The 27,500-nt window shown below is 42.3% G+C and overlaps 2 protein-coding genes across 13 annotated transcripts in view; one reads left to right on the top strand and one right to left on the bottom strand.

Moving 5' to 3' along the window:
- Positions 1-14,222, bottom strand: part of SSBP1 (single stranded DNA binding protein 1) — a 67,231-nt gene extending 53,009 nt beyond the window's left edge. For 2 of the 3 annotated variants that reach the window (XM_085884221.1, XM_085884218.1), the window contains exon 1: positions 14,104-14,222. The gene's annotated coding sequence lies outside the window, so the exon portion shown is untranslated. Of the gene's footprint in view, positions 1-13,436; positions 13,769-14,103 lie in introns of all 3 variants that reach the window. The other variant, XM_085884219.1, reaches the window with a different exon arrangement.
- The window catches only part of LOC147024374 (uncharacterized), a 54,754-nt gene that overhangs the window by 26,278 nt on the left and 976 nt on the right, over positions 1-27,500 (top strand). Inside the window, exons 1-4 of one of the 10 annotated variants that reach the window (XM_085884227.1) lie at positions 15,132-15,298; positions 16,046-16,168; positions 17,896-18,032; positions 25,817-25,922. In XM_085884227.1, the coding sequence (XP_085740353.1) occupies positions 17,905-18,032; positions 25,817-25,922 (234 nt within the window). In that variant the 5' untranslated portion in view covers positions 15,132-15,298; positions 16,046-16,168; positions 17,896-17,904. The other 9 variants (XM_085884226.1, XM_085884224.1, XM_085884223.1 and 6 more) reach the window with 9 other exon arrangements.

Below are 27,500 nucleotides of genomic sequence, written 5' to 3'. Positions count from 1 at the left end.
TTTACTGACTACTATAATGGAATCGATTCTGTCTCTCTCAACTGTTTAAATTCCGATTCCATTATAGTAGTCAGTAAACTTGGTCAATACGTCATTATGCCAACAAGATTCGCCGGCCATGAAATGAAAATATTTATTACTGCTCTTGGGCCTTACTGGCCTTAAATGCAGTGAATAATAAATAATAATAATAATAACAATAATAATAATAATAATACCGTGACTAAATTACCTTGTGACCGAATTACTGTGACCAAATTACCGTGACCGAATTACCTCGTGACCGAATTACTGTGACCAAATTACCGTGACCGAATTACCTCGTGACCGAATTACTGTGACCGAATTACCGTGACGAAATTACCTCGTGACCAAATTACCGTGACCAAATTACCTCGTGACAGAATTACTGTGACCAAATTACCTTGTGACCGTTTTACCGTGACCAAATTACCTCATGACCATTTTACCGTGACCAAGTTTCCCGTGACCAAATTTCCTGTGACCAAATCCCTACATTCATCTGGAGACTGCGATGGTGCACGAGCAATGTACACGGTTCGCCTTTTTTTTGACCTTCAAGGGGACGCCACGGGCAAACTGGCGGGAATCGGGAAAAACGTAAATGATGAAAGTTGTAGTACTCGAAGAGCACTACTTGCGTACCAACTTTCATTTGAAACAGTTGAAAACCCTCAGAGCTCGATGCCCAATTTATTGATTTTTTGGACATTTTCTAAGTTCGTGACCTTGTGACCTTGACCTTGGGAGGAAAATGAAAAATCGAGCTCTGTGGGGCCATGCAGGTGCCATTGGGATAACCAAATACCGAAAACCCATGCCAGATTCGACAAACCCCCTCGGAGAAGATGTAACTTGAAACCGGCTACCCCCTAAAAACACGTTTTTTGGGCGTGGCTCCGCCCATAATGGGCACAGCACGCCCATTCTCCAGAAAACACGAGATCATGATACAAACCTCCCACCAATTTGTTGGCTGGATCAAAAAACCAACCAAGATCGGATCAAAACCCATGGAGCTATGCTCGGGACAGACAGACAGACAGACAGACAGACAGACACACACCCATAACGAATATAGTGGTCACTTATTGACTCGTGAACCAATATACAGTATATGGAGTGGCTTTTAAAACTAACATCACAATTGTGCATTTGATGTTTTTATTCCTTCCACCGGCCTGTTTTTTCTTGTCTTACTTGGATTGTCGTCAGGGTGTACATACACACAGTGCCTCATAAAGAATTCACACCCCTTGACTTTTGACACATTTTGTTGTTGCAGCCTGAATTTAAAATGGATTAAATTTAAATTTTTTTGTCACCGATCTATACAAAATACTCCATAATTAACCTCCGCCATCGAAGATCGGAGGTTACTGTTTTCACCCCTTTCTGTTTGTTTGTTTGTTTGTTTGTTTGTGAACAGTATTACGGAAAAACTCCTCGACGGATTTCGACGGATTCTCATCCCGCTTACAGGGGAATTCGCGCATTACGTTCATCCAAGCCCATCCCTCGGAGCACTACAGTTCGAGCACAGAGTGGTAGGCTCTTGACAGAGGAGTCTGAAGTGAAGGCCTGCTGGGCCGGTTACTTTGAGCGGTTGTACCAGGCTGATCCCCCAACTGTCGAGTTGGACGTCAAGGGTGTTACAATCCCTGTTGCTGACCCTCGAATCAACTGTGGTCCACCATCGCTTGTGGAAACACGGGCTGCGGTGAACCAGTTGAAACGGGGCAAAGCTCCAGGGATCTGTGGCATCCATGCTGAACTTCTCAAGGCTGATGGAAATGCTGCACTCATGTCGTTGCATGCAGTTTTGTGCTCTGCCTGGAACACAGGCATCATCCCAACTGACTGGAAGAGGGGCCTTGTTGTCCCTCTCTGGAAAGGGAAGGGTGATCGCCAAGACTGCAACAACTACCGAGGGGTGACGCTGCTCTCAGTGCCGGGCAAGGTCTGCTCGGATAATTCTCGATAGGGTTCGCCACCATCTGCTTGAGCACCAGCATCCAGAGCAGTCAGGCTTTACACCAAAGAGGTCAACGATTGACCGTATCCTTGCACTTCGTGTCCTCACCGAACGCAGACGAGAGTTTCGGCAGGGGCTGCTTGCAGCCGATGTTGATCTCTGCAAAGCGTTCGATTCAGTGAATCGGGATGTCCTCTGGAGGATTCTTGGTCTTCGTGGGGTGCCACCAAAACTGATCGATCTGATGTCTGAACTCTACTCTGGTACTGAGAGTGCTGTGAAGTGTGGTGGTACCATCTCTGACTTATTTCCAGTTGTTACTGGAGTTCGTCAGGGATGTGTACTTGCCCCCACACTTTTCAGCACTTGTATGGACTGGATTCTAGGGAGGATGTCGGAGAGATCAAGTTGCGGTGCGTCATTTGGGAATGTCAAGATCTCGGACCTTGACTTTGCAGATGATGCAGTCATCTTTGCGGAGACTTTAGACATCCTCTTGGGGGCCCTCGAGGTGCTGAATGAGGAGTCGGAGCCGTTGGGATTACGGGTTTCTTGGGTCAAAACTAAGATCCAGGCTTTCGGTGACATCTTGGATGCTGCTGTCCTGTCTGTGTCTGTTTGTGGTGAGGATGTTGAGGTCGTGGAGAGATTCACTTACCTTGGCAGTGATATTCATGTCTCTGCTGGCTGCGAGTCAGAGGTCAATAGACGTCTGGGTCGGGCCTGGGGAGTCATGGATTCACTGGATCATGGGGTGTGGCGCTGCCGGTACCTGTGCGGGAGGACGAAAGTCCGAGTCTTCAGGTCCTTGGTACTTCCAGTCTTGCTCTATGGGTGCGAGACTTGGACTCTGACCAAGGATCTGAGACGGAGACTTAATTCCTTTGGTACCAGGTCTCTTCGGAGAATCCTTGACTATCGCTGGTCGGATTTTGTGTCCAACGAGCGGTTGCTGAGAGAGACTCGGATGAGATTTGTTACCTGCATAGTCCGTGAGCGTCAGTTGCGGCTGTATGGACATGTGGCTCGTTTTCCTGACTCTGATCCTGCTCACCAGATTCTCTCAGCGAGGGAGTCTCATGAGTGGAGGAGGCCAGTGGGTCGACCACGTGCCTCATGGTTGCAACAGGTTAACCATCATCTCAAGGAGATGGGGATGGGCCTGGCATCTGCCTGGGGGATGGCCAGACGGAGGCCCCTGGAGTACCGGTGGAAAGTGGACGCAGCGACGTGCTGTTCTGGCACATGCTCCCATACCTGACCTGACCTGATTTCAACGAAACTTGGTGGGGGGGGGGGTTAGGTATGGTCCAAGGATCATACCATTAGATTTTGGACTTGGTCCCCCCCCCAAAAAAGATTGTTAGAGAAAAAAGATTTTTTTTTTGCATTTCTACATGTTTTAAGTGATTTCCAACCCCCCGCCCCCCCAAAAAAGAAATTGAGAAAAAAATTTTTTTTTTTGCATTTCTACACGTTTTAAGTGATTTCCAACCCCCCCCCCCCAAAAAAAAAAAAAAAAAATGGAGAAAAGAACTATAACTCTGTCAGCACTGTTGACATCATATTTAATGAATAAGATATAGGTTCACTTGAGTGACCCAGCAGTATTGGCGGTGGATGTTTTGCATTCTCCCGAGTGCTCCCCCTCTAGTTCAAAGTGGAATGTTTTTCTTCAGAATTTTTTTTTTTACAAATTAATTAAAATGAAAAGCTGAAATTTCTTGCATCAATAAGTATTCAACCCTTTTGCTATGACACACAAAATTGAGCTCAGGTGCATCCAAATTTCCTTTGATTATCCTTGAGATGTCTCAACAACTTGATTAGAGACCATCTGTGGCCAATTCAATTGATTGGACATGATTGAGAAAGAAACACACATTTCTACATCAGGTCCCCCAATTGACAGAATACAAACTCCACCATGAAGTCCAAGGAACTGTCCAGTGAACTCTGAGATGGAATTGTGATGAGGCACAGATCTGGGGAAAGACAATTTCTACATTGTTGAAAGTTCCCAAGAGCACGGTGAGCTCCATCATTAGGAAATGGAAAGAATATGGAACTACCCAGAATCTTCCTTGAGCTGGCCATCCGACCAAACTGAGCAACTGGGCAAGAAGGACCTTGATCAGGGAGGGTGACCAAGAACCCAATGATCACTCTAACAGAACTGGAGTTCCTCGGCTGAGATGGGAGAACATGCTGGAAAGACAAGTCTCTGCAGCACTTCACAAATCTTGGCTTTATGGGAGAGTGGCCAGACGGAATCCACTCCTGAGAAAAAGGCACATGACAGCATCACTGGAATTTGCACAAAGGCACGTGAAAGACCCTGAGAGCGTGAGGCAAAAGATTCTGTGGTCTGTTGAGATGAAAATTTAACTCCTTGGCACCGAGCACAGATCATCATCCATCTAACACCTTCCCTATCATGAAGCATGTTAGTGGCAGAATCATGCTATGAGGATGCTTTTCACCAGCAGGGAATGGGAGACTTGGAAGGAAAGAGGGAACAATGAATGGAGCCAAATACAGACAAATCCTTGAGGAGAACCTGCTTCAGAGTGCAAAAGACATTAGACTATGGCGAAGATCTACGTTCCAACAGGACAATGACCCCAAGAATACAGCCAAAGCAACACTCGAATGGCTGCAGAACAAGAACATGAAACTCCTTGAGTGGCCCAGGCAAACCACAGAATTGAATCCCATTGAGAATCTTTGGAAAGACTTGAAGATTGCTGTTCACCGACACTCCCCATCCAACTTAACAGAGCTTGAACCAATCTGCAAGGAAGAATGGGAGAAAATCTGCAAATCCAGATGTGCAAAGCCGATACAGACACACCCAAAAAGATTCGAAGCTGTAACCGCTGCCAAAGACACTTCGACAAAGCGTTGACTCGGAAGGGGGGGGGGTGGGGGACGGGGTTGAATACTTACGTAAAGTAGATATTTCTGTATTTCATTTTCATTAAATTTGGAAAAATTTTCATGTTTTCACTTTCTCCTTATTTGGTATATTGTGTTGATCAGTGACAAAATTTTTTTTAATTTAATCCATTTTTAATTCAGGATATAACACAACAAAATGTGGAAAAAGTTGAGGGTTGTGAATACTTTCTGAAGGCACTGTTCTTAATTATGGTCAACTGTAAAGTGGAGAACAGAAGAATGAAAAATCACTCATAGAGTGACAACTTGGCAAAACGGAACGGCACTCGATAGAGCACATACCTCCGCCAGGCTGAATTGTTTAAATTTTGAAATTGCCACCGATAAGTCGGATCTGAATCTGGACCTTAAAAAAAAAAAAATCAAATCAGCTTGTTCTTGTCACCGAACCAACTCATCCGCCTAGTTTTGTAATAACTCGTCCACAACTTTTTGAGATATCATGCTCTACATAGTTTTTGGCCCCATCTCTCAATGGTGAAGAAAGACTTTAAAATTCTCGTATCCGGATTTGAATCTTCACCAAAATTCAATCAATTAGTCCATTTCACACTCCCAACCGGTCCACAAAGTTTCTGCAGAATCCATCCATAACTTGTTGAGATATTGTGCTATATATTGCTTTTGGCCACATTTCCCAAATGGTGAAGAATCACTTGAAAAATTGTCGAATTCGTATCCGGATTCAGGTCTTCACCAAAATCGAATCAATTAGTCCTTTTCACACACCCAACATGTCCACAAAATTTCACCTGAATCCATCTACAATGTTTTGAGATAACATGCAATATCATTTTTAGCCTCATCTCTCAATGGTGAAGCATCAGTTAAAAATTAAATAACTATCCTATAAAGATCTGGATTTGGATCTTCTTCAAAATTAATTAAATTCTTTCTGGTGGCATTCCCAACATGTCTATCAAGTTTAATCCGAATCCGTCTGCAAATTTTTGAGATATTGTCTTTTACTGTATATCGTTTTTGGCTGTATATTTCTCTGTATATATACTGTTTTTTGGCTGTATACTGTATATCTCTCAATGGTGAAGAATCACTTTAAAAAAATTCTCAGATCCGGATCCGGATTCAGATCTTCACCAAAATTAAGAGTTGCTCTCCTTGACCATCCCCCAACAAACACAAAAAAATTCAGAACGTTTGCTTGAAAAATGTGGCCAAAAATCGTGTGACAAACAAACAGACAGACAGACAAACGATACAGACCAACATACTTGGTGAAAATTTGAAAATAAACACAACAGACCAACATACTTGGAGAATTTTTTTTTTCGCCAAGTAACAAGGAACACCTTGAACCTGGGCTTTCAACCCGTGTTGAGTGGTGCATTGCAACAATTTGCTCATTTTGAAATGATGTTCTGGCAGCTTCTCTCATGATTTGTCTCGGGAACACAGTACAACCAACAAGTATGCAAAACAAGATATACAAAAAGAGAATGTCATCCGGCACGACAAGAATCGTTATTAAAATGAGGCGTGTGTGCGTGTGCGTGTGTGCGTGTGTGTGTTACTTGGCAAAATAAAGAAGTTTTGGTGACAAGTATGTTGATCGCCTCTGTTTGTTATTTGCTGGAATCCTTCGAATTTTGGCAATTATGTTGGTCGGTTGTGTGTGTCATTCTGTGTGTCTGTCTGTTTGTTTGTGTGTTTGTTTACCCTGTACTAGCCACACCGTTTCAGCGATCATGACCAAACTGGGTACAGACGTCGGCCATGGTCCAACTTAGACACTTGTCGTTTTTTGGTGAATCTAGGTCAAAGGTCAAGACCAAGGTCACTGAAAAACCGAAATTCTTATTTTCGCAATAACATCCGCTAAAATGGTCATATCGACTTCAAACCAAATTCAAAATGTGCATCTTCCAATTCTGCTTCCAACCATATGTTTCATTGGGGTGTCACACCAACATCCTTCTTAGCGGTCGGGGGTCGAATGTCAGGGGGGGTCGGGTCAAAAATTTCAAATTGCGATAAAAACGCCATTTTAAGTCCGATTGACTTCCAAGTTATGATCATGACCAAACTAAGTGCTATAACTCATTAAACAGGAGCACTATCGACTTATAAGAACCAAATTGATTTCGAGGTTTTTGTTTTTCAAGAGACCGTGGAGATATGACAAAGTTATTCCAGCAATTCCTTGCTCAACGAGCAATTTCATTTGTGTGTATGTCTGTCCACAGGCCTCCTGCCCAAACCTCTCAACCGATCGTTCTGAAATTTTCAGAGATTAATGTCACCGACCCTGCGACGGTTCCACATTGAAGTTTCGTAAAATTCGGTCAACTAAAAAGGTCTACATAGGCAAATAGGCCAATTGGACCAAAATTTTCTAAAATCCTGAAATTTCATCCGATTAAGGCAAAATTTGAACAGGATTTGCAGAACAGGTCATTGAATTCAAACACCCATTATTTTTGAGGTTATCTTCGGTCAAAAGGTCAACATCGGCCATAAGGTCAACCCAAATAGGGTAAATTTTTAAAATTGTTTCTAAAATTGTCAATTTTCATCCGATTCACTTGAAATTTGAAGAGCATTTGCATATCAGGTCATCAAATTTAACCAGATATTAATTTTGAGGTAAACTTGTGCCAAAAGGTCAGCATAGGCCTAATTTCTAAAATTATCAATTTTAATCAAATATAATTGAAATTTGAAGAGCATTTTCATGTCAGGTCGCTGAATTCAACTTCCAATTAATTTTAAGGTCAAAGGGTCAACACAAGCCAAGTTTCTAAAATTGATAGATACGGCCAAAAACTAAATCTATTACTATATCTCAAAAAGTTGTGGAGGAGTTATGACAAAACAAGGTGGATGAGTTGAATATGTTACAAGAACAAGCGGATTTGATTTTGGTTTGGATCCAGCCCATCAGTGGGATACAAAACGTGAACTGTTCCACCTGGCAGAGGTATACGCTCTACCGAGTGCCGTTCTACTTTGTGCTGTTTTGCCAAGTTGTCACTCATCTATGCGTGATGTTTACTTACAAAATCTAAAGATTTCATAAGTACATTGATGACTTCCGTCCTCTGTTTGTGTGTTTGTGTGTGTGTGTGTGTGTGTGTGTGTGTGTGTGTGTGTGTGTGTTTGGTTGTAGGCACGATAAGTCGAGAACGGAAGAAGCTACCAATGTCAAATTACACCATGTGATTCAGGAGGGTGATGGCGAGCACTGATTATATTTTGGTCAAAATCGGTCAAAGGTCAAGGTCACAGTGACGTCAAACATAATTCCGTAAATTCATGTGGAGAAATGGAGTATTTTTGCTTTGGTCGATATTACGAGTTCGTTTTAACTTCGATTTTAATTTTGTCCTTGGTTTTTGCGATTGCCTAGGACGCTTAACACTCGGTTGTCGAAATTCTGGTAAAAATCGGATGTTTTGGAGACGTTTTAAGATTGTATAAAAAATATTTCACTCTCCGCGTCACGGCTCGTCACGTGGTGCAGCGCGCTCGAGCAGACGCGGCGTTGAGTCACGTAAAGGTTTTGCGTGTGCGCGCTGACGGTGTTTTCGAAAAAGATGATGTTTAAAAGTCATTGTTTATCCCAATACAGGTTATCGTCGCATGCCTGACTCGCTAAGCCATCGGATTATGTAAAGATTGTTGGTGGATGGCCGAATATTACGGTTTTGTGACTTTGATAAAATAATATTAAATAATTGCGTGGAGAAATGGAGATTTTTGCTTCGGTCGACGTTACGAGTTCGTTTTAACTCGGATCGCAATTGTTTTCACTTTTGGTAACGGTTAAGTATGCTTCACACTCGGTTGTCGAAATTCTGGTAAAAATCGGTTGCTTTATGAGATTTTTGTCGGGTGTCGTGTCTGAGGATTAACTGAAGATTATGCAAATTATGGGGATTGTAACGCATGGCATTACGTGCTCATTTTAAAGTCAATTTCAATCCTCTCTTCACTTTTGGTAACGGATAAATATGCTTAACACTCGGTTTTCCAAATTTTGGTGAAAGTCGGATGTTTTATGAGATTTATGTCGGGTGTCGTATCAGAGGTGAAACATTCGATTTTTGATGGTTTGGTACAGAATCATCGTAGAAACTTCTGGTTTGCTTTGCCACCTTCTCTAGAGAAAGCTTTTATTAGACAAGGTCGGAGGTCAAGTGGACGATTTCATAAGTACCAGTCTATGACTGCTTGCTTGTTTGTTTGTCTGTTTGTATACAGGATATCTCAAAAAGTTGTGGACCGATCCAGAAGAAATTTTGTGGACAGGTTGAGGTGTGACAAGGATGGACTGATTCGATTTTGGTGAAGATCCACATCTGACTACTAGAATTTTAAAAGTGATTCTTCACCATTGAGAGACAGGTCCAAAAACGATATATAGCACGATCTCAAAAAGTTGTGGACGGATTCGGATGAAACTTGGTGGACATGTTGGGTGTGTGACAAGGAAGAATTGATTCATTTTTGGTGAAGATCCGGATGCGGATCTGAATCTGATAATTTTTTTAAGTGATTCTTTACCATTGAGAGATAGGGCTCAAAAACAATATATAGCACTATATCTCAAAAAGTTGTGGACGGATTCAGATGAAACTTGGTGCACAAATTGGGCGTGTGACAAGGAAGAATTGATTCGATTTTGTTGAAGATCCGGATCCGGATCTGGATACGAGAATTATTTAATTTTTAAAGTGATTCTTCACCATTAAGAGATAGGGCCAAAACCGATATAGTGCTGTATAGCAAGACATTTCAAAAATGTATTGAGCCTGATATGTTCTCATGGATCAGGCATTACTTGGCAGAGGTATGCGCTCTACCGAATGGCCTTCTAGTTTCACTTCATTTTACATTTTGAGAGACTCATAGATGGACATCCAATATGTTTGTGAATTGCAACATGCTGTCTTTCGATGAAACCCGTCAGTGAAACAATGGTAGACATGCCGAGTATTAACTAATACGGGACTTTTTAAATGACATTATCCACCCGAAAATGCTCGGTGCATATGCGCAGAACCCCTCTGCAGAATTAGAAATATTGATCTGGGCATGTTAACGTCTTCAGTGTGTGAAATAAGGATTGTTCCCTAAAATGGCTCGCAAAGCTTCTAAAATAAACCAAAATACGTGGAAAAGTACCTGAAAGAAAGGCGTGCACCTCTGCAAAAACGAAAGAGTTAGAAAACTTTCTCAGCTCACCCATATGACGGCTGCCCTTACTGCAAAAACTCCGGACGATGGGGGCCAAATTATGGATGGGGGCATTCTACCCAAACCCCTTGACTATCGCTATCAGTGAATTGACTTTGAACCTTGCGGGAGTGCCTCATGTGAACATGGCAGGTTGAGTGATTTAGTCAATGTACATCTGCAATTACAAAGACGATGCCGTGCATCATTACCATCAGAGCAATAGCCACCAACTCTTCGACAAAGGACATCTCCACAACCTGAAAATACACAAAGCCTTTGCCAGCTATATTTATGTGGGTATCAGGCAGACTTCCCTGAGGGACACACCATATCTGGTTTGAGTGCTTCTGAACACCAATGAGAAGATCATATCTGGGGCTTGTGAATGCACAGAGTAAGTTGAAAATCAACTTTTAAAACGAGAACGGCACTTGGTAGAGTGTGTGCTGCACGGTCTCGGCTCACACGCTCATTTGGAATAAAAAATACCACTGCGACTATGGACCACACACCCGTGTCATCCATGTACCCCATAATGTTGCATACAATTCCCATTGTCTGCAGCTTTATTAACATACGCTCGCAAAGCGAAAAGCAGGGTTAAGCGATCGGTCCCGTACGTGTGTGTCTCCATTTTGTTATTCCCTTTTCTCTGGACCCGCATGTTGGATTGACATGGAATTTTTACCATTTGTGTGATGACACATGTGGAACGTTTTCATGATAATTATGTCATAGGTCACATGGTTAGGCAGCCATGTTGGGGGGGGGGGGAGAGAAACATTGGGACCACACTCAACACAGAGCATCAGTACTGCTATAGCAGTCTCCGGGGCTATTGGGCACAATCCTGGACGTGTCACCACTCCGACACAGTATATCAGCAAGCTGGTACTCATTTTGCCGACCTCGGAAGGATGACAGGCTGAATCAACCCCACCTGGGTATTACTTCAGTGGCTGAGCAGGATTTGAAATCAGGACCCTCGGAACCCAAACCCACCAACCTAACCATAAAGCCAACACCAGGCATCAATAGACATGAAACTTCAAAATGATGACCTGGTAGTAATGGGGAATATACGTTTTAAATTTCAACCTGATAGGACTCGTGGCATGGCAACCAGAATTATTTAATTTTTTGATTCCACATTATTATTATTATTATTATTATTTTAATTTAAATAAGGCTCACTTGCCTGTGCCTGGATGGGTTTGAGGGGAGAGGAGTAGCAGCTGAAACTTGAGTCCTATCCAGGTTCCTCCTGATAACTCCGTCTTTACTTTTTGCTTGTTCGGGTTCCTTCTGATGACTCCAATGCAGGACCGACTTTATTTGCTCTCCCATTTGATTTGAGTTTAATTTATTTTTTATTACAAATTTTCCGCCAGAAGAGTTTTATCGCACCAAGTCCTTCTCAAGACTGCACGGGCTTAAGTATTGTATGAATACCATCTTGTTGATATTTTGATTATTACATTTAACAACCTACTTTTGTGCACACGAAGGCTAAATTGCATCAACGAAGATGAATATGAAAAAAAATTCAAACTATATTCCCCTTGGCTCGTCGATCATATGCAAGCGGTTTTGCATCAATCTGTTAAGCAGTTCTGGAGAAGATGATTTTTTTAAACGTTTTTATTTTCAATCCAATGTGACCGCCAGACCCCATGACCTATGAAGTTAGTTTTATCAATAAAATATTATTTATGGGGACTCCCTCCTATGTTGAACGTTTCGCATCAATCGGACAAGCACGTGCAAAGAAAAACAAAATTAAGCGAAAATATATACAGGGCGAGTCAAAAGTAGCGCCCGATTTCTGTTTTTTCGGCTGTCAGATTCTTTCTGGGAAGTCGTGTTGTTAATAATCGTCTTGCAGATTATTAATTTTCGTAATTTATTTATTTATTTATTTTTTGGCAGGTTATTGCTGCGAGTTTGGAAAGTTACTGAATTTGCACCAAACTGAGCTTCATGGCACAATTAACAGACACAATTGCGTCTACTGGGCTGCGAATAACCCAAGAGTGACAGTTGAGAAAGAGGTAAATTTACCTGGCATGACAGTTTGTTCAGCCATATGTCCATTAGGGATAATTGGACCCTTTTTTCTTTGAGGGATCTGTCACTGCAGAAATTTACCTGGATATGCTGCAAACCTTCTTTTGGCCCAGGGTACAAGATCAGGACCGATATTTCCAGCATGATGGAGCTCCATCTCATTATGGACGCTATGTTCGTCAGTGGCTTGATGAAAACTTTCCCAGAAAGTGGATCGGCCACCGCGGTCTGATCGAGTGGCTGGCACGCTCCCCAGACCTTACACCTCCAGATTTCTTTCTTTGGGGGCTCATGAAAGACCTTGTTTATTGTGAAAAGCCTCGTACCATTCAGGAATTGAAGGCTCGAATCACTGCAAAGTTTGAGGAAATTGATATCGAACTCTGCAGACGTGTGTGCCGCTCTGTGCCTGCTCGGCTGCAATTGTGCATCGATCACGAGGGAGGGCACTTTGAAAATTGCAAGTAAACAGCTTGGTACAGTCCTGTAATAATTTTTTCTTGAATAAATGGTTAGATAAACATGTCATTCATTTATTTCTAACTTCTTGTACACTGTAATACAAATGGCAAACAAACAATCAACTACCAGAAATCGGGCGCTACTTCTGACTCACCCTGTAGACAAAAAAAAAAAACAGATAGGGGTGCTATAATAGTTTCACAACCCCTTCAGGGTGAGACTAATGATATATATTATGAATCATGTTATGGGGGGGGGGGGGAAGATATACGGGAGAATACGGGAGCTAACCCTAACAGCTGTGAGGGATGTTATATATTGTTTGTTTGGTTCCAGGCCACATGAGAAATTATATGAGATTTTTGAATCGATTGCTCAAAGGAGATGTGTAAGTACGAGTGCTTATATCATTTCCTGCCTCCTTCGCTTGTATTAACAGAAAAAGGTAGGAACTCGATACCTCTCATCCACAGATAATTATAAATGTCTCGTATGTCCGATATTTTGGCGCATCTGAAATTGCCACTCTTTCCTTTAAATGCTGAAACTTATGTTTAAAAGACAATTTGACTTCCAGATTTCGCACAAGCAACACAGGTTGAAAAAAAAAAAAAACAACACACAAACACAAACGTCATTTTGAAAGTCCCATAAAAATAATGCTAAAATTCTAATTTTAAAAACCAAAGCCCTCGAAATGGAAGAGGGTGTGTAAAAAAAGGAGGTAAGGGAAGGTTCTTTCTGCACTTACTGGATTCCAGACAGAAGTTTTGTTTTTCAGTTGCAAAAGCATTAAAAAGTTCCTGCGGTGGTTTTATGAAGGTCACGAGCGCTTTATAGCTCCGCCCACGAGCGCTTTATAGCTCCGCCCACGAGCGCTTTATAGCTCCGCCCACGAGCGCTTTATAGCTCCGCCCACGAGCGCTTTATAGCTCCGCCCACGAGCGCTTCGTAGCTCCGCCCACGAGCGCTTCGTAGCTCCGCCCACGAGCGCTTTATAGCTCCGCCCACGAGCACTTCGTAGCTCCGCCCACGAGCGCTTCGTAGCTCCGCCCCGTCACTCACGATCGACTTCCTGTCTCACTGTGCAGTCACACGTCATACATCACACGTCATACGTAATACGTCATACGTCACATGTGTGTATTATCCAAGAGCAAGTTGACCACGAGGTGGATCCGTGTGGGCAAACCAAGCATTTCGCGCCAACACATGATGTTTAAAACGGTTTCCGACACTTGATAGTTTCAGGACGAAATGATTTTCTCCACGTATTCGTTTTAAAGCTCAACACGACCGTTTCAAGCACTCCCTCCACAACATGCTTCGCTTGTTTAAAAAAACAACAACGTTACTGCACCAAGGAATGAATGAAGCGACAACAAAGCAACAGAAAGACCGACAGATCGGAGCATTACCTCACACTACTGACTTCAATGGGCCGTTCTGTATTAATTTTATTCCCTAATCCAAAAGGCAATGCCGAATCTGCGCGGGAGATGAAGCCAAAGAAGCGGAAACGGAAACAGCAGGATTGTTGTTGTTGTTTCATAGGGTTCCAGCAAGATTGTTGTTGTTTTATAGGGTTTCCAGCAAGATTGTTGTTGTTTTCTAGGGTTTCCAGCAAGATAGTTGTTGTTGTTGTTGTTTTCTAGGGTTTCCAGCAAGATAGTTGTTGTTGTTGTTGTTTTCTAGGGTTTCCAGCAAGATAGTTGTTGTTGTTGTTTTTTCCTAAGGTTTCCAGCAAGATTGTTGTTGTTTTATAGGGTTTCCAGCAAGATAGTTTTTGTTTTTGTTTTATAGGTTTTCCAGCAAGATAGTTGTTGTTTTATAGGGTTTCCAGCAAGATAGTTGTTGTTGTTGTTGTTGTTTTATAGGGTTTCCAGCAAGATAGTTGTTGTTATTGTTGTTGTTGTTTTATAGGGTTTCCAGCAAGATAGTTGTTGTTTTATAGGGTTTCCAGCAAGATTGTCGTTGTTGTTGTTTTATTAGGTTTCCAGCAAGATAGTTGTTGTTTTATAGGGTTTCAAGCAAAGTAGTTGTTGTTGTTGTTTTATAGGGTTTCCAGCAAGACAGTTGTTGTTGTTGTTTTATAGGGTTTCCAGCAAGATAGTTGTTGTTTTATAGGGTTTCCAGCAAAGTAGTTGTTGTTGTTGTTTTATAGGGTTTCCAGCAAGACAGTTGTTGTTGTTTTATAGGGGTCCGTTTTGGGGACGACGTGGACCGGACGGACTGGGATGTTCATTCTTGTTGAGGAGGTTCCGAAACGCTTCAGACGGTGCACCGAATCACCCATAAGGACACGATTCATGTGGCGGTTCCTTTGCAGTTCCGTGCGGTGTATGAGACGCGTCCGTTAAAAAACGTCACTGGAATTCACCGGAAACGCTTTTTCCTCTCAATTTAAACTCGTTTCCCATTGGTACCCTGAACTTGTATCTTTACCTCCACTGGCTGTCTTGAGGTGGTGACAGAAATTCTCCATGTAAATGTGTACCGTGTCGCGCTGCCTCGAGGTGGAGGAGGGTATTACAAGTCTCTACCATTTACAGGACAGTGTTCCTGTCCCCACGTGTTCCAGTGTCGTGAGGTGTTTTGAATTATAAGCCGAAGGTATGTTTTTGCTTCATACATGTAAGTCGGGCTTTTTTTTTTCGTACACACAGTGGTGGCTTGCCTATACACCGCGCAAGTAAAGGTATGCGTCAGAGCGCGTTGTATGCTTGTTCCAAGCAAGCAACCAGTGAAATGAACCAGACCGTAAGGAGTAAAGACGGATGGATGTTGGTGTCGGTTTTTTTGGACCGTATTACAGTGCTGTGAAGGGTACAGTGCAGCCACAGGAGTGTGTTCAGTTACCAAGCAGCGAGCGGAATGCTCACTTGAGTGCTTAAGCTACTTGTTGAGCGCTTTTCAACAAACCATGGTAACCGAACACAGCCCCAGTATCAATAATAAAATAATTTTTGGAGGAGGTGCCTCGATTTCGCCCGATTGTAATGACGGTTACCATGGTTTTTCAATTCACAATAAAACGATCACGAGGACAGATTGATGACGTAAGAGTCACGTGACCGGTTTTCTGACCTGTAAGCGGTGAGTGGATGTTGTTGTTGTTCAAACTCCTCTGTTATTACTTTGAAAACGTTTGAATCGTTTTATCAGAATTTGATGACGACGATTCAGGGGAAAATGTTTCCGGCAATTTTTTCGTGACGTGTTTATGGTGGACGCGTGGCACATGACCGCACGAAGAGAAGGATCACGTGTAACAGGCCTCTTGGCTCCCTGTCGGTGATGAGATCCACTTCCCTGCACCAGTTGATGGTTTGATGCCGTGTTGTTGTTGGTGTTTTGCAGGTTCGACGGAGTATAGAACAATGTGTCCTGGTGCTGGGTACACGCGGTGTCACCTTCAATAGCAAGCCTCCTGCTCCATTTGTACACATATGATGATGACGCTCCATCGTTAATCTTGAACAAGTAATAAATAAATAAAAGACATTAAATTAAAATAAAATAAAAAAATTGCAGAAGGATGAAGGGATGCATGTGAAACCATCCCCACATTCTTTTACACGAGTGCGTGCCCGTACGTGCGTGGCCGTTTGTGCAAAAAACAAAACTTGACGTCAGTTGTGACGTCATAACATCGTGTCCTGTTATTGGTTTGGTAAATAAATGGCCATAACTTGGGAAACGGATGAAGAATAACGATGTAATATCAAACCTTGAAAAGGCACATACTCCGGTCCCCAGCGTCAATTGTGACATCATATCAAACGAAGAATAATAATTGTGACGTCATGGCACCATGTCTTATCATTGGTTTGGTAAATAAATGGCCATAACTTGGGAACCACTTGTCCGATTCATATCAAACCTTGAAAAGGCACATACTCAGGGCCCCAGCAATATACCTGGCAAGTTTCAATTAGATCGGGCCAGTGGTTGTCGAGAAACAGCGGTCACAGAGATTGCTGGAATTTTTGATAGATGAAAGAAAAGGGTTTTTTTTTTAATGAAATTGTTTCTTCACTTTTTAAGAGGTATTTGAATGCTGCAAATTATATTTTCATTGCACGATCCCTCGGCCAGTTGTGTCGCTGCGGGCACGCTCGAAACAACTTGATTGACAGATGTTGTCCCAACCACACCTCCTGGCCCTGAGTGTAAAATTATACAGCTTTGCCTACTTTGTGGAATCCTTTCAAGTTATTAAAAAAATTGAGTCGGCAGAACGTGGATCTGCCTTGTTTAATCCAAGTGCTGAGCTTAAACCAATTTTGAGTTCGGTCGTCTGAAAATCATCATTACAAACCGGCTGTTTTGGGTCGCTCAGTTTTGTAGATCAGCAATGTTGTGCAAGAGCTTCATGGGTGTTATTAGCCCCCTTTGGATTTAAGCCGAAACCGGGGGCTTATGGATTTGGTCTCGATTTTTCACGTGCGTTCGTCTGCAACCATATCTCAGACACGTCCAGAGCGATTTTTATTCGTACCTGGCACAAAGCCAACGTGTGATGGAACACATATGCACATCATTTTATTTTGTGGTGCGATCAAAGATGGCCGACTCGTGGCCGTTTTAGTTGTACAAAACCCGATGTTGAACACGTCCTCAACCATTTCTCAGACATGCATTCACCCATCGTGTTCAAACTTGGCACACAGATAACGAATGATTGCTTACATAAATAAGCAAGTCATTTATTTTCGGGATCAGATCCAAGATGACTGACTGGCGGCTATTTTGTTACTTAAATGTGTCCCCAACCATTTCTCAGACATGCATGGTCCGATTTTGTTCAATCTTGGCACAAACACAATAATTGATGGCATACACGTTCCCCTTGCTTTATTTTGTGATCTGATCAAAGATGGCCAACTGGTTGACAGGCAGACATTTTAGTTGTACATAAATATGTGCGAGCCCTTTAACATCGTACAGCCAAATTACTAAAACAATGGGGGATGTGATATTTCGTCTTTTTTTTTCACTTGTTGGTTGTGAAGTTATCCGTAGGCTAAGGGAACTTTATCGGTTTATAAGTCCATATCTTGGTAGATTTTTTTTTTTTTGAGGATTTGTGTTGTAATAAACATATGGAGTGTCCGTGCCATCCCTACATAAAAAGTCTACCGACTTATTGATGTTGAATGTAGGATGAACTGAAATGCAACATGACCATTATTTACCATTTTTTTTAGCTTTCAAGCATGGATCAGGACACAATCAGAAACAAACCCAAAGAAAGGACTCTGCCATCCTGGATGTTGAAGCCCAACATTGATCCACAACGGAGCAGGACCAGCAGGACGACTTCGGATCAGAACAGCCGTGAGCTGTACGTGCACATTGTTCTTGATTATGATTGGTTGTTACATTATTTTTAGTTTCTTTCTTTGACTTTACAAAATTGTATTTGAGGTCGTTGGGCATAATTTGATCAGCCTTCTCCTTATTGATGTTTTCTACTCTAGGCCTATATGCGTGTTATTGTGGTAAGTGCGTCCGCTCTGAGTCCGATGTGATCGGTTCGATTCTGACTCTCTTCCGAATTGTACCAAACATTTAAATTGGTAGTACGTGCTGCTTCTTTGCTTAACGCTCAGCATGTAGAGGATTGAGTACAATGCCATTGGGGAGCGTGACATTTCCCGCTATGAATTACTCTGCAAATTGCCAAAACAATAGTGCTGCCACAAGATTGTGCCGCCAACACCCAATGCCTTCTGGGAAAAAAACTTCCCCTGAGATCAATGGTTGATTTTATCTGATGAGTAATACTCATTCCTCCAGGAGTGAAATATAGTGTTCGTAAATAACTTGCACTATGCCATGTCTGTCTTCATTTCCCCATCCTCAATACCCCCTTCCTCCGGCAGGGTTCAGGAGTTAAATCACTTTTACTATGTCACATGTACAATTGAAAATTGCAATGAGTCTCCCCATAGTCCGGGAGCCAACCTGTGTACGAGGCTGTTTTAGGGTTGGACCTTACAGCCTCTGCTATAAAATTTTACACCCCCAGGATGTTTAGATATATGTTTGCAGTTCATGAAAACCAATGTTGGCAATTCATAAGCTCTTGCGAAAAATTTTGGCGGACGTTTTTGTTTGAGGAAGATTTGAAAAATTTGATAAAACAGCAATTGTCAATAAAATTTCTAAAAAAATAAAAAAATCACATTCATGAAAAATAAATGTGAACTAAATGTAAGAATTCAATCAGTGCATTGTAAAATGACAAAAAAAATTGCCTTTGTGGAAGTAAACCTCGTAAAAGTACATAATTTTGTGAAAAATGCCTTAAAAATAACGTTTTTTGAAGATGGCCTTTAGAACTTTTCTTATCATAGGCAGATGCTGCATTAGAATACTAATTTCTCTTAATGTGATATGAACATGGTATCCATGGCTAATTAAAACAGCAAATTTGAGTGAGTTCTATCAATTTTTAAAGAGAAAATTAACATTTTTGTCAACCAAAGTTACCCCTACCCCCAAAATCCTCTTACTCTATTGAACACAGTTTGGTTAAGGTTTGCTGGATCCAGGTTGGGTACTTCACAGTTCACTCTTCCAAAGGAAAATTCAATGGTGTTTGGAGTGACATGGCCCTGGAGCAGACATACAACAATGAAGGGAAGACATCTCTGTTCAAAGGCATATCTCAGGCACCAGCTGCTCGAGATAAATATGTGAAGACAGCACCATTTCTCACAGCTGTATCAGAGAACATAAAGTCTATGGCTAATCTAGGCCAACAGGAATCTACTCATCATGGAGAAACACATAAGCAGGCAACAGAAGAACATATGCATGTTGAGGAGATCAAGAAAGTGATATGCCAGCAGATGATAAACCCATTCCAGTGTAACAACCAAGTGGATCTGCTCAATAGAGCAACTGGTGAGAAGGATGCTTCAAAAGACTTGGTCCATGCTCAAGCTAAGGGCATGGAAGCCATTATGAAAGCAGAAGAGGTGGTCTCTATTAAGATTGAACCACTGAAGCTGGTAACTTTCTCCTCACAGAAGAAATCAAACCCATCAAGGAAACAGAGTTTAATCAGGATCTATCAAGATGAGACTGCAACTACACGTGTGTTGTGTTTCTATCGAGATGCCGACCCAGTCACAAGACAGATTGCATTTTCCCATGAGTGGACAGACTATCCATCATCCCTGTTTGAGGTTGATCCACGCTTAGCACAGGGGTTTGTAATGCGCAAAGGCAACAAGTCTGATTTCGTGGCAGTGCTAATTGAGCTAAGTGGCAGTGCTAAGAAGCTGAGCAGGATGTTGTTTTACAGCTGCCATCATTACCACAGAGTGACCTATACACAGTTTTTCTGGTAGACACAATGGCATTTGTAAATAAATACCAAAAAATGGGTGCGAAAACATTTGGTGAACTTCCCCAGCTGTATCTTCGCAAGCAGGTGTATCCTGCAGTTGAAACCTGAAATGTGCAACTGTGTCAACATCATTGGTGATCAGTATGATTTTGATGATAGCCATACTTTGAAGGGTGATGAGCAGCAGAGGAGAAACCAGACAGACCAGGCAAGACAATTCTCACCATCCAAGAGTCTAGAAATTCCAGACTGGAATTTACTCATGAAGAATCCAAGAAATAAAGGAAATCTTCAGAACTTCATTGGCACTTCCCTTTGTGAGAGTCCTGAAGCTATTCCGGATGGAGTGACCATCATTCTTGGTGGTATGATGGAAAACAAAGGTCACACTCTTTCCATCACATCAGCATCAAGTTCAGTTCTGGACTTACCTTGTGAAGAACATGAAGAGGCAGACACAAGGATTATTGCTCATCTTGCATATTGTGTGGAATATCTTGATCACCATCAAGCTGTTGTGCATGCAACAGATACAGACATAATTATGCTGTGTATATATCACTTCTGCTGCTTGAACACATTGCAAGAACTCTGGATACAACGGCAGAATCAATACCTACCTATTCATGAGCTGGTAGAAGTGTTGAGCAAGAAGTACCAGAAAATCCTCTTGATGTCGCAGCTACACTTCTGTGCACATATGTGTTGTGTGGATGTGACACAGTGAGCTACCCATTCAGAAGGGGAAAAGAAGAGGTCAGGTCAGGTATGGGAGCATGTGCCAGAACAGCGCGTCGCTGCGTCCACTTTCCGCCGGTACTCCAGGGGCCTCCGTCTGGCCACCCCCAGGCAGATGCCAGGCCCATCCCCATCTCCTTGAGATGATGGTCAACCTGCTGCAACCATGAGGCACGTGGTCGGCCCATTGGCCTCCTCCACTCATGAGACTCCCTCGCTGAGAGAATCTGGTGAGCAGGATCAGCGTCAGGAAAACGAGCCACATGTCCATATAGCCGCAGCTGACGCTCACGGACTATGCAGGTAACAAATCTCATCCGAGTCTCTCTCAGCAACCGCTCGTTGGACACAAAATCCGACCAGCGATAGCCAAGGATTCTTTGAAGAGACCTGGTACCAAAGGAATTAAGTCTCCGTCTCAGATCCTTGGTCAAAGTCCAAGTCTCGCACCCATAGAGCAAGACTGGAAGTACCAAGGACCTGAAGACTCGGACTTTCGTCCTCCCGCACAGGTACCGGCAGCGCCACACCCCATGATCCAGTGAATCCATGACTCCCCAGGCCCGACCCAGACGTCTATTGACCTCCGGCTCACAACCTGCGGAGACATGAATATCACTGCCAAGGTAAGTGAATCTATCCACGACCTCAACATCCTCACCACAAACAGACACAGACAGGACAGCAGCATCCAAGATGTCACCGAAAGCCTGGATCTTAGTTTTGACCCAAGAAATCCGTAATCCCAACGGCTCCGACTCCTCATTCAGCACCTCGAGGGCCCCCAAGAGGATGTCTAAAGTCTCCGCAAAGATGACTGCATCATCTGCAAAATCAAGGTCCGAGATCTTTACATTGCCAAACGATGCACCGCAACTTGATCTCTCCGACATCCTCCCTAAAATCCAGTCCATACAAGTGCTGAAAAGTGTGGGGGCAAGTACACATCCCTGACGAACTCCAGTAACAACTGGAAATAAGTCAGAGATGGTACCACCACACTTCACAGCACTCTCAGTACCAGAGTAGAGTTCAGACATCAGATCGATCAGTTTCGGTGGCACCCCACGAAGACCAAGAATCCTCCAGAGGACATCCCGATTCACTGAATCGAACGCTTTACAGAGATCAACATAGGCTGCAAGCAGCCCCTGCCGAAACTCTCGTCTGCGTTTGGTGAGGACACGAAGTGCAAGGATACGGTCAATCGTTGACCTCTTTGGTGTAAAGCCTGACTGCTCTGGACGCTGGTGCTCAAGCAGATGGTGGCGAACCCTATCGAGAATTATCCGAGCAAAGACCTTGCCCGGCACTGAGAGCAGCGTCACCCCTCGGTAGTTGTTGCAGTCTTGGCGATCACCCTTCCCTTTCCAGAGAGGGACAACAAGGCCCCTCTTCCAGTCAGTTGGGATGATGCCTGTGTTCCTGTGAAAAGAAGAGCGGCACAGGTTTCTCTGGGACTGATAGGAAACCTTCCCCACCTTGTTGATTTTGGAAGAGATAGTGAAATGGCAGCAACAGAATGTGTCATTGATGAGGCCAGAGTATACTGGAGTGCTCTGCATGGCCAAAAAGGGTTCAGCTGTTTGGATACCCTCAGGCAGCATATGTTTGTCTCTTCAAAATTAGACCTTAGGTCACTGCCAGCAACAGAAGATGCGTTTTACTTCCTTGTTGTAAGAGCATTGTATCAATTGCTTCTGTATAGACGTGCACATCTCAGTGACCGAGCACTTCCCCAGCCACAACATTTGGCAGAACCCTTATCAATGGAAAACTGGTCCCAATTCTCATGTCTAAGCCAGCCAAGCCAAACATAGACAAAACTGTGTCTTGCATGTGCAAATTATCCAAATGTCTGAAACGATGTTCATGCAAAAAGGCTGCTGTGCCTTGCTGAGTGACATGCATATGCCTTGGTCAGAGAGGTTCATGTGGTGGAGTTGTTTCAGAGAGTGACTCTTCCTCTGAAGAGGATGTTTCATGTCACAATATTGTGTTAATCCATTTCTAATTTTATCTTCCTTAAAACCATGGCATGTAAAAGTATGTTCTTGTTCCTGACCCCATTGATAGTCAAGCATTTCTGAGTTGCATAAATCTTTTGTTGTTTGACATATAACCTTGTCAATTGTAGGTAGGTTAAATCTACACCAATTGTGATATAGGAAATGAACTCCTCTTTAATATGAGGGGTCATTTGTGTATATAGGTTTAGTGGTTATGATTTTAGGACAATATGAATTACCCCTACCCCCATCCTACATCTTCGCTTTTGCCAACATTTTGTTATCAGAGGGGGCTCGCAAAAGTGTTGACTGTGTTGTTGCGCACGAGTTTCACCATTGCCAACATTGGTTTTCATATACTCAAAGGGTGTCTCTTTATGAAAATCAACACAAAAATTTTATAGCAGACCGGGCAATTTTTTTTTAATTTTGATCGGTTGGCTCCCGGACTACCACTCTCACTGGGGGATAGAGGGTGCGGTGATTTATTTCATGCCCATGACCTGACCCGGGGAATGGGATTTTTTATTTGTCTGAAGTTATGTCCTGTGTTGTCTGCTCTCTGACTGCCTGTGAGACCACGATTTGTGTGCAACAGGTCTTCCAAGACCTTTATAAACTGTAGAAGAAAAATCAAACTCCTCTGCTGATCATATATTTATGGGTGGCAGGAAAGAAGGGATCTGATTCCCATTCTTGTTTGGTTCTGGGAAAGGGTGCTACATCATGGAGCAAGTGGTCTTTTGGAGGTGACATTGGGTTGCTTTTCCCCAATGCAGTTCTGTGGATGTAAACTATCCCATGGTTATTTTTCGATGAGTAAACCTTTGGGCTGCACCAACATCATAATGTATTTGACCAATCAAATGAGTGAGTTCTGGTTGTTGAGTATTATATTTGATATGTGGAGCTTAAAGGTCCACAGAATCAAAATAAATAAAGTTTTTTTTTGATGTGATTATATTGATTTTTCAGTAATAAACAAAGAACTGAATGTGGTTTTGAATTGTAATAGTTTTTTTGAGGTGTTACAGTTTAAAAAAAGCAAACCCATTCGGTACCGCCCATAAAAATTCCAGAAAACTGCCGTGACGTAATCGAGTGAAACACGGTCAGCATGCAATGGATAATGGGCACACAACTCACTCCAGACCTGTCAGAAAGTGAATTTGACAATTTTCTGATCAAGAATCCTCAGATTATGACAATAGTCAAAATCATTTTGTAGAAGGCGCTGTAAGACCGTAGATGTGTGAACCAGATGTCGAGATGACGTGGTAAGTTACATGATATATGATCGCCTTTGTTGGGGGGGGGTGCAGGGCCAATCAAGCATAAAAAGGAAACAAGAAAACATTAAAATATTCATTTCAACATATTTATTCAAGAAAAGAACAACGATTAAGTATTGAGTGAAGCTATATCTAATCATTAAGCCAAGCGTGATTTAAAAAATAAAAAAAAAATCGATCCTGTGGACGTTTAAGTAAAATCCAAAGTGTAATTTAGATGTTTTCGTCGGATAAAAGACCGAATACAGCATTGGAGTCATCAGGGGGAACCTGGATCGGATTCAGATTTTGGATGCTGCTACTGTACCCTCAAACCCATCCAAGTAAGCTTTACAAAAGCAATTTGCAAGAGTTCACCTCTCCTTAGAAATGTAGAAAAAGAAAGAGGAATAAAAGAAAAGATGAAAAAAACGATTAATTTAGCACACCAAAAAGTTGACTGCTGCATTATGTGAATGGGATAGATATGGATGATGTCGGTGTGATGGACAAAATACCTTTTTTCTGTTTCTAAGTTTCCTTGAATTGCAGGTACCTTGTCATTTTTTTATGTGAAAACATTGCTAAGTCTAAAATTGATAACCTTTGTTTGGAGATGTGTGCATATTGAACTTTTAAGATGGTGTTACACTTGTCACGTTGTTTAGTATTGTTGATATTTGTGAATCAATGGTCGAGCACAGTGGTTCCAAAACTTTTTGGCATGATGCCCCCCTTTTGTTTTTCAGCAAACCCTCATGCCCCCCTCCCACCCACCCACCATTTTTTATTGAAATTAATTTTACTGATTTTATTACACGATGCTTTTAATTATGCCGACGACGACGCCATGACCACTGCCCGCTGTTGATGCTATCTATACAACAGAGATGATTAAAGAATATGAGCACACAGCTCCTTCTGGCTTTAAGTCCAGACGGGCAGTTCTGTGAGTAGATCCCACCAGCTTCAGGTGGTGAAAAAGTTAATCCAGCAAAACTAATTGCATGGGAGAAGCGATCGCTATACCAACAATGATTCCAACATCCTCTTCCCACCACCAAAACAAGGGAAAACCAAGCTTCTACTGTGCAACACTTGTAGTACATCAGATACTAAATACTCTAATACCGAATATATTTGTGAGGCATAGCATGCAGAAACTGTAATAAAGCAGAAAGAATAGTCTCAAATTATGGAGCTACTTACTTCGTGGCCTCTCAGCCTGTCAACAAATCCGTTAGTTGTGGTGTTATTCACAGGTGGCAGCATGCACAGAGCTGGCATGATGGTTGAAGGTCTGGGGGTATTACAAAGTGGAGAACGTTGATGTTCGTAGAAATATCTTGCTTGGTTTATCAATTTTTTAATATTTAAGCCGAATTCGACATTAAAAATGCATTATTATTATTTTTTATTTCACATTGCGTCACGCCCCCTCCCCTGTACTCACCTCGTGCCCCATAAGGGGGGAATGCCCCCCGGTTTGGGAACCACTGGTCTAGGACATTGCATGTTGACAAGGAAGTAGAACCGAGGTGAACATGGAAAGTCTCTTCATCTTAACATAGAATAACCTGGATCGATTGTTCCTTTTTTCATTGCCTCTGGTTGCTGTATCCCTGTTCATCTGTTATTGGAGACGAGTGTAACACCAGCTCAACTAGATTGCAGAAGTTGTTAAAACTATCTAATATGCATACTGCTTTGCTGAAGGCTTCACGTATCGTATTTTATTCTTATGTTTTAGCAGGTGCAAGAATCAGAATTTAAAGCATTCCATCAGGAATGTCAGGACTGTGCACTGCATGAATGTGGAGGAGTTGATTACAGTGGCTCGTGAAGTTCTTGACCAGGTTTGTTTTTTTTGAACCATTAATGACCAGTCATTCATGGATCTAAGATTTTCTATAAGCCCTGCCGATCTTAAGGCCTGTAGATGCAATGATGCAACAAAAGTTGCATTGTGTGTACTGGCAGTTATGCAATCTTTGAAAGTTGCAGAAAAAGAAAAAGCACTGCAATTCTGAACTACCTTCACCCTCTGCCAATCAGCTCATTGGCCAATGTCATATGGCTGATGAAATAATGTGATAAAGCTAAAGAGAGGAAGTTTGATGCATCCTGTGCAACTAAAAGTGTCCTTTCATCATGGAGAGCTGGGCCCCAAACATTCAATGAAGGTGGTGATTGGTAGGGTGCTTTAATGTGGGTTTTTTATATTTTTATTCTTCCTGTTTACAACAATGCAGCTATTGTAAATGCCAATTATACTTAATTGATTTCCTTCATGAAACAGCTTGATTTCTTTTTTTAAGGCAATTGAAAATTTCTCCACACACCTGTCACAGCTAAATACGAGTAGTACATTAATACCGATTTCATTTTCTTTGAAAAATGAGGCTCATGGAAGAGTAAGGTCACATTCTGTAGGAGCTAACAGTTGGACACAATAAGCAAGGGGTGAATGACCTGAGTGAGAGGAGAGGAGGGTAGGAAACGAGGTTGAGTTGGGTAAGGTAGAGTTGATTGAGGAAGAAAATATTACGTGTCGGGATGGGGGACTTGGTATTGGTGGTGTGATGGGTATCGACAGCTTGATTGAAGTCCTTGTTTATGTAAGCACTAAGCATATGCCTACCTGTGGCTTCGCTGACTCGTTTAATCAAAAGACAGCACGTTGTACTTCACAAACATATTGCACGTCTTTATGTGACTCTCGATGAAGATGTAAAATTAAGTGAAACAGATGGAAAAGGGAAATCTATTTTAATAACACTGAGTTCTTGCTGCCGTGGTGGTGGTCAGGTGAGGTGGTGGTTGTTGTTTTTGTTGTGTTGTTCCTTCCATGTAATTTTATATTTTGTTATATTGCTTTGAGAAATATTACTAGATATAATTTTGTGTCCTTCCGTGTCCGTCATGCTTTATTCCAAATCTAAAGGGTTCTTACTGTGGTGGAGTAAGAAAAATGCCACCATTGGAACCACTGTGTTAAAGTTTTGTCCTGCTTCTTCTTCTTCTTCCTTTCCAGAAATACTTGCTTTTAAAACAGGCATCTTTATGATTAAAGTATTAAACCAACACAAATTATTGTTCCAACTAAATTGATTATTCGCTTTCCAACGGTACCATTTTTATTATTGTAAGTATGACAGACAGACATACTCGGGTGGACAGACACTTCTACTTTGGATAATAACTAGCACATTACGCGTAGGGTGATTACATCACCTCCCTACAATGATGCATACATACATACATGCACGCACGCACACACACACACCTACACCTGTGGCCAATTGCATTTCCACTGTGAGTAAACACACATGTAATTCTGACATGTCCTCAACCCCGCGTACCCACCAAAAATCCCCCATCTCCCTCACCCCCACTACCCCCCGAAGCCTCAACCTCCCCCTTCCAAATCTGTC

This window comes from Eptatretus burgeri, chromosome 6 (genome assembly GCF_056783735.1).
Source record: "Eptatretus burgeri isolate ZD-2024b chromosome 6, Ebu_testis_v1, whole genome shotgun sequence".
In the NCBI taxonomy this organism is placed as follows: domain Eukaryota; kingdom Metazoa; phylum Chordata; class Myxini; order Myxiniformes; family Myxinidae; genus Eptatretus; species Eptatretus burgeri.
Note: the sequence above shows the minus strand (reverse complement) of the source record. Positions and strands in the feature narration are given on the sequence as shown.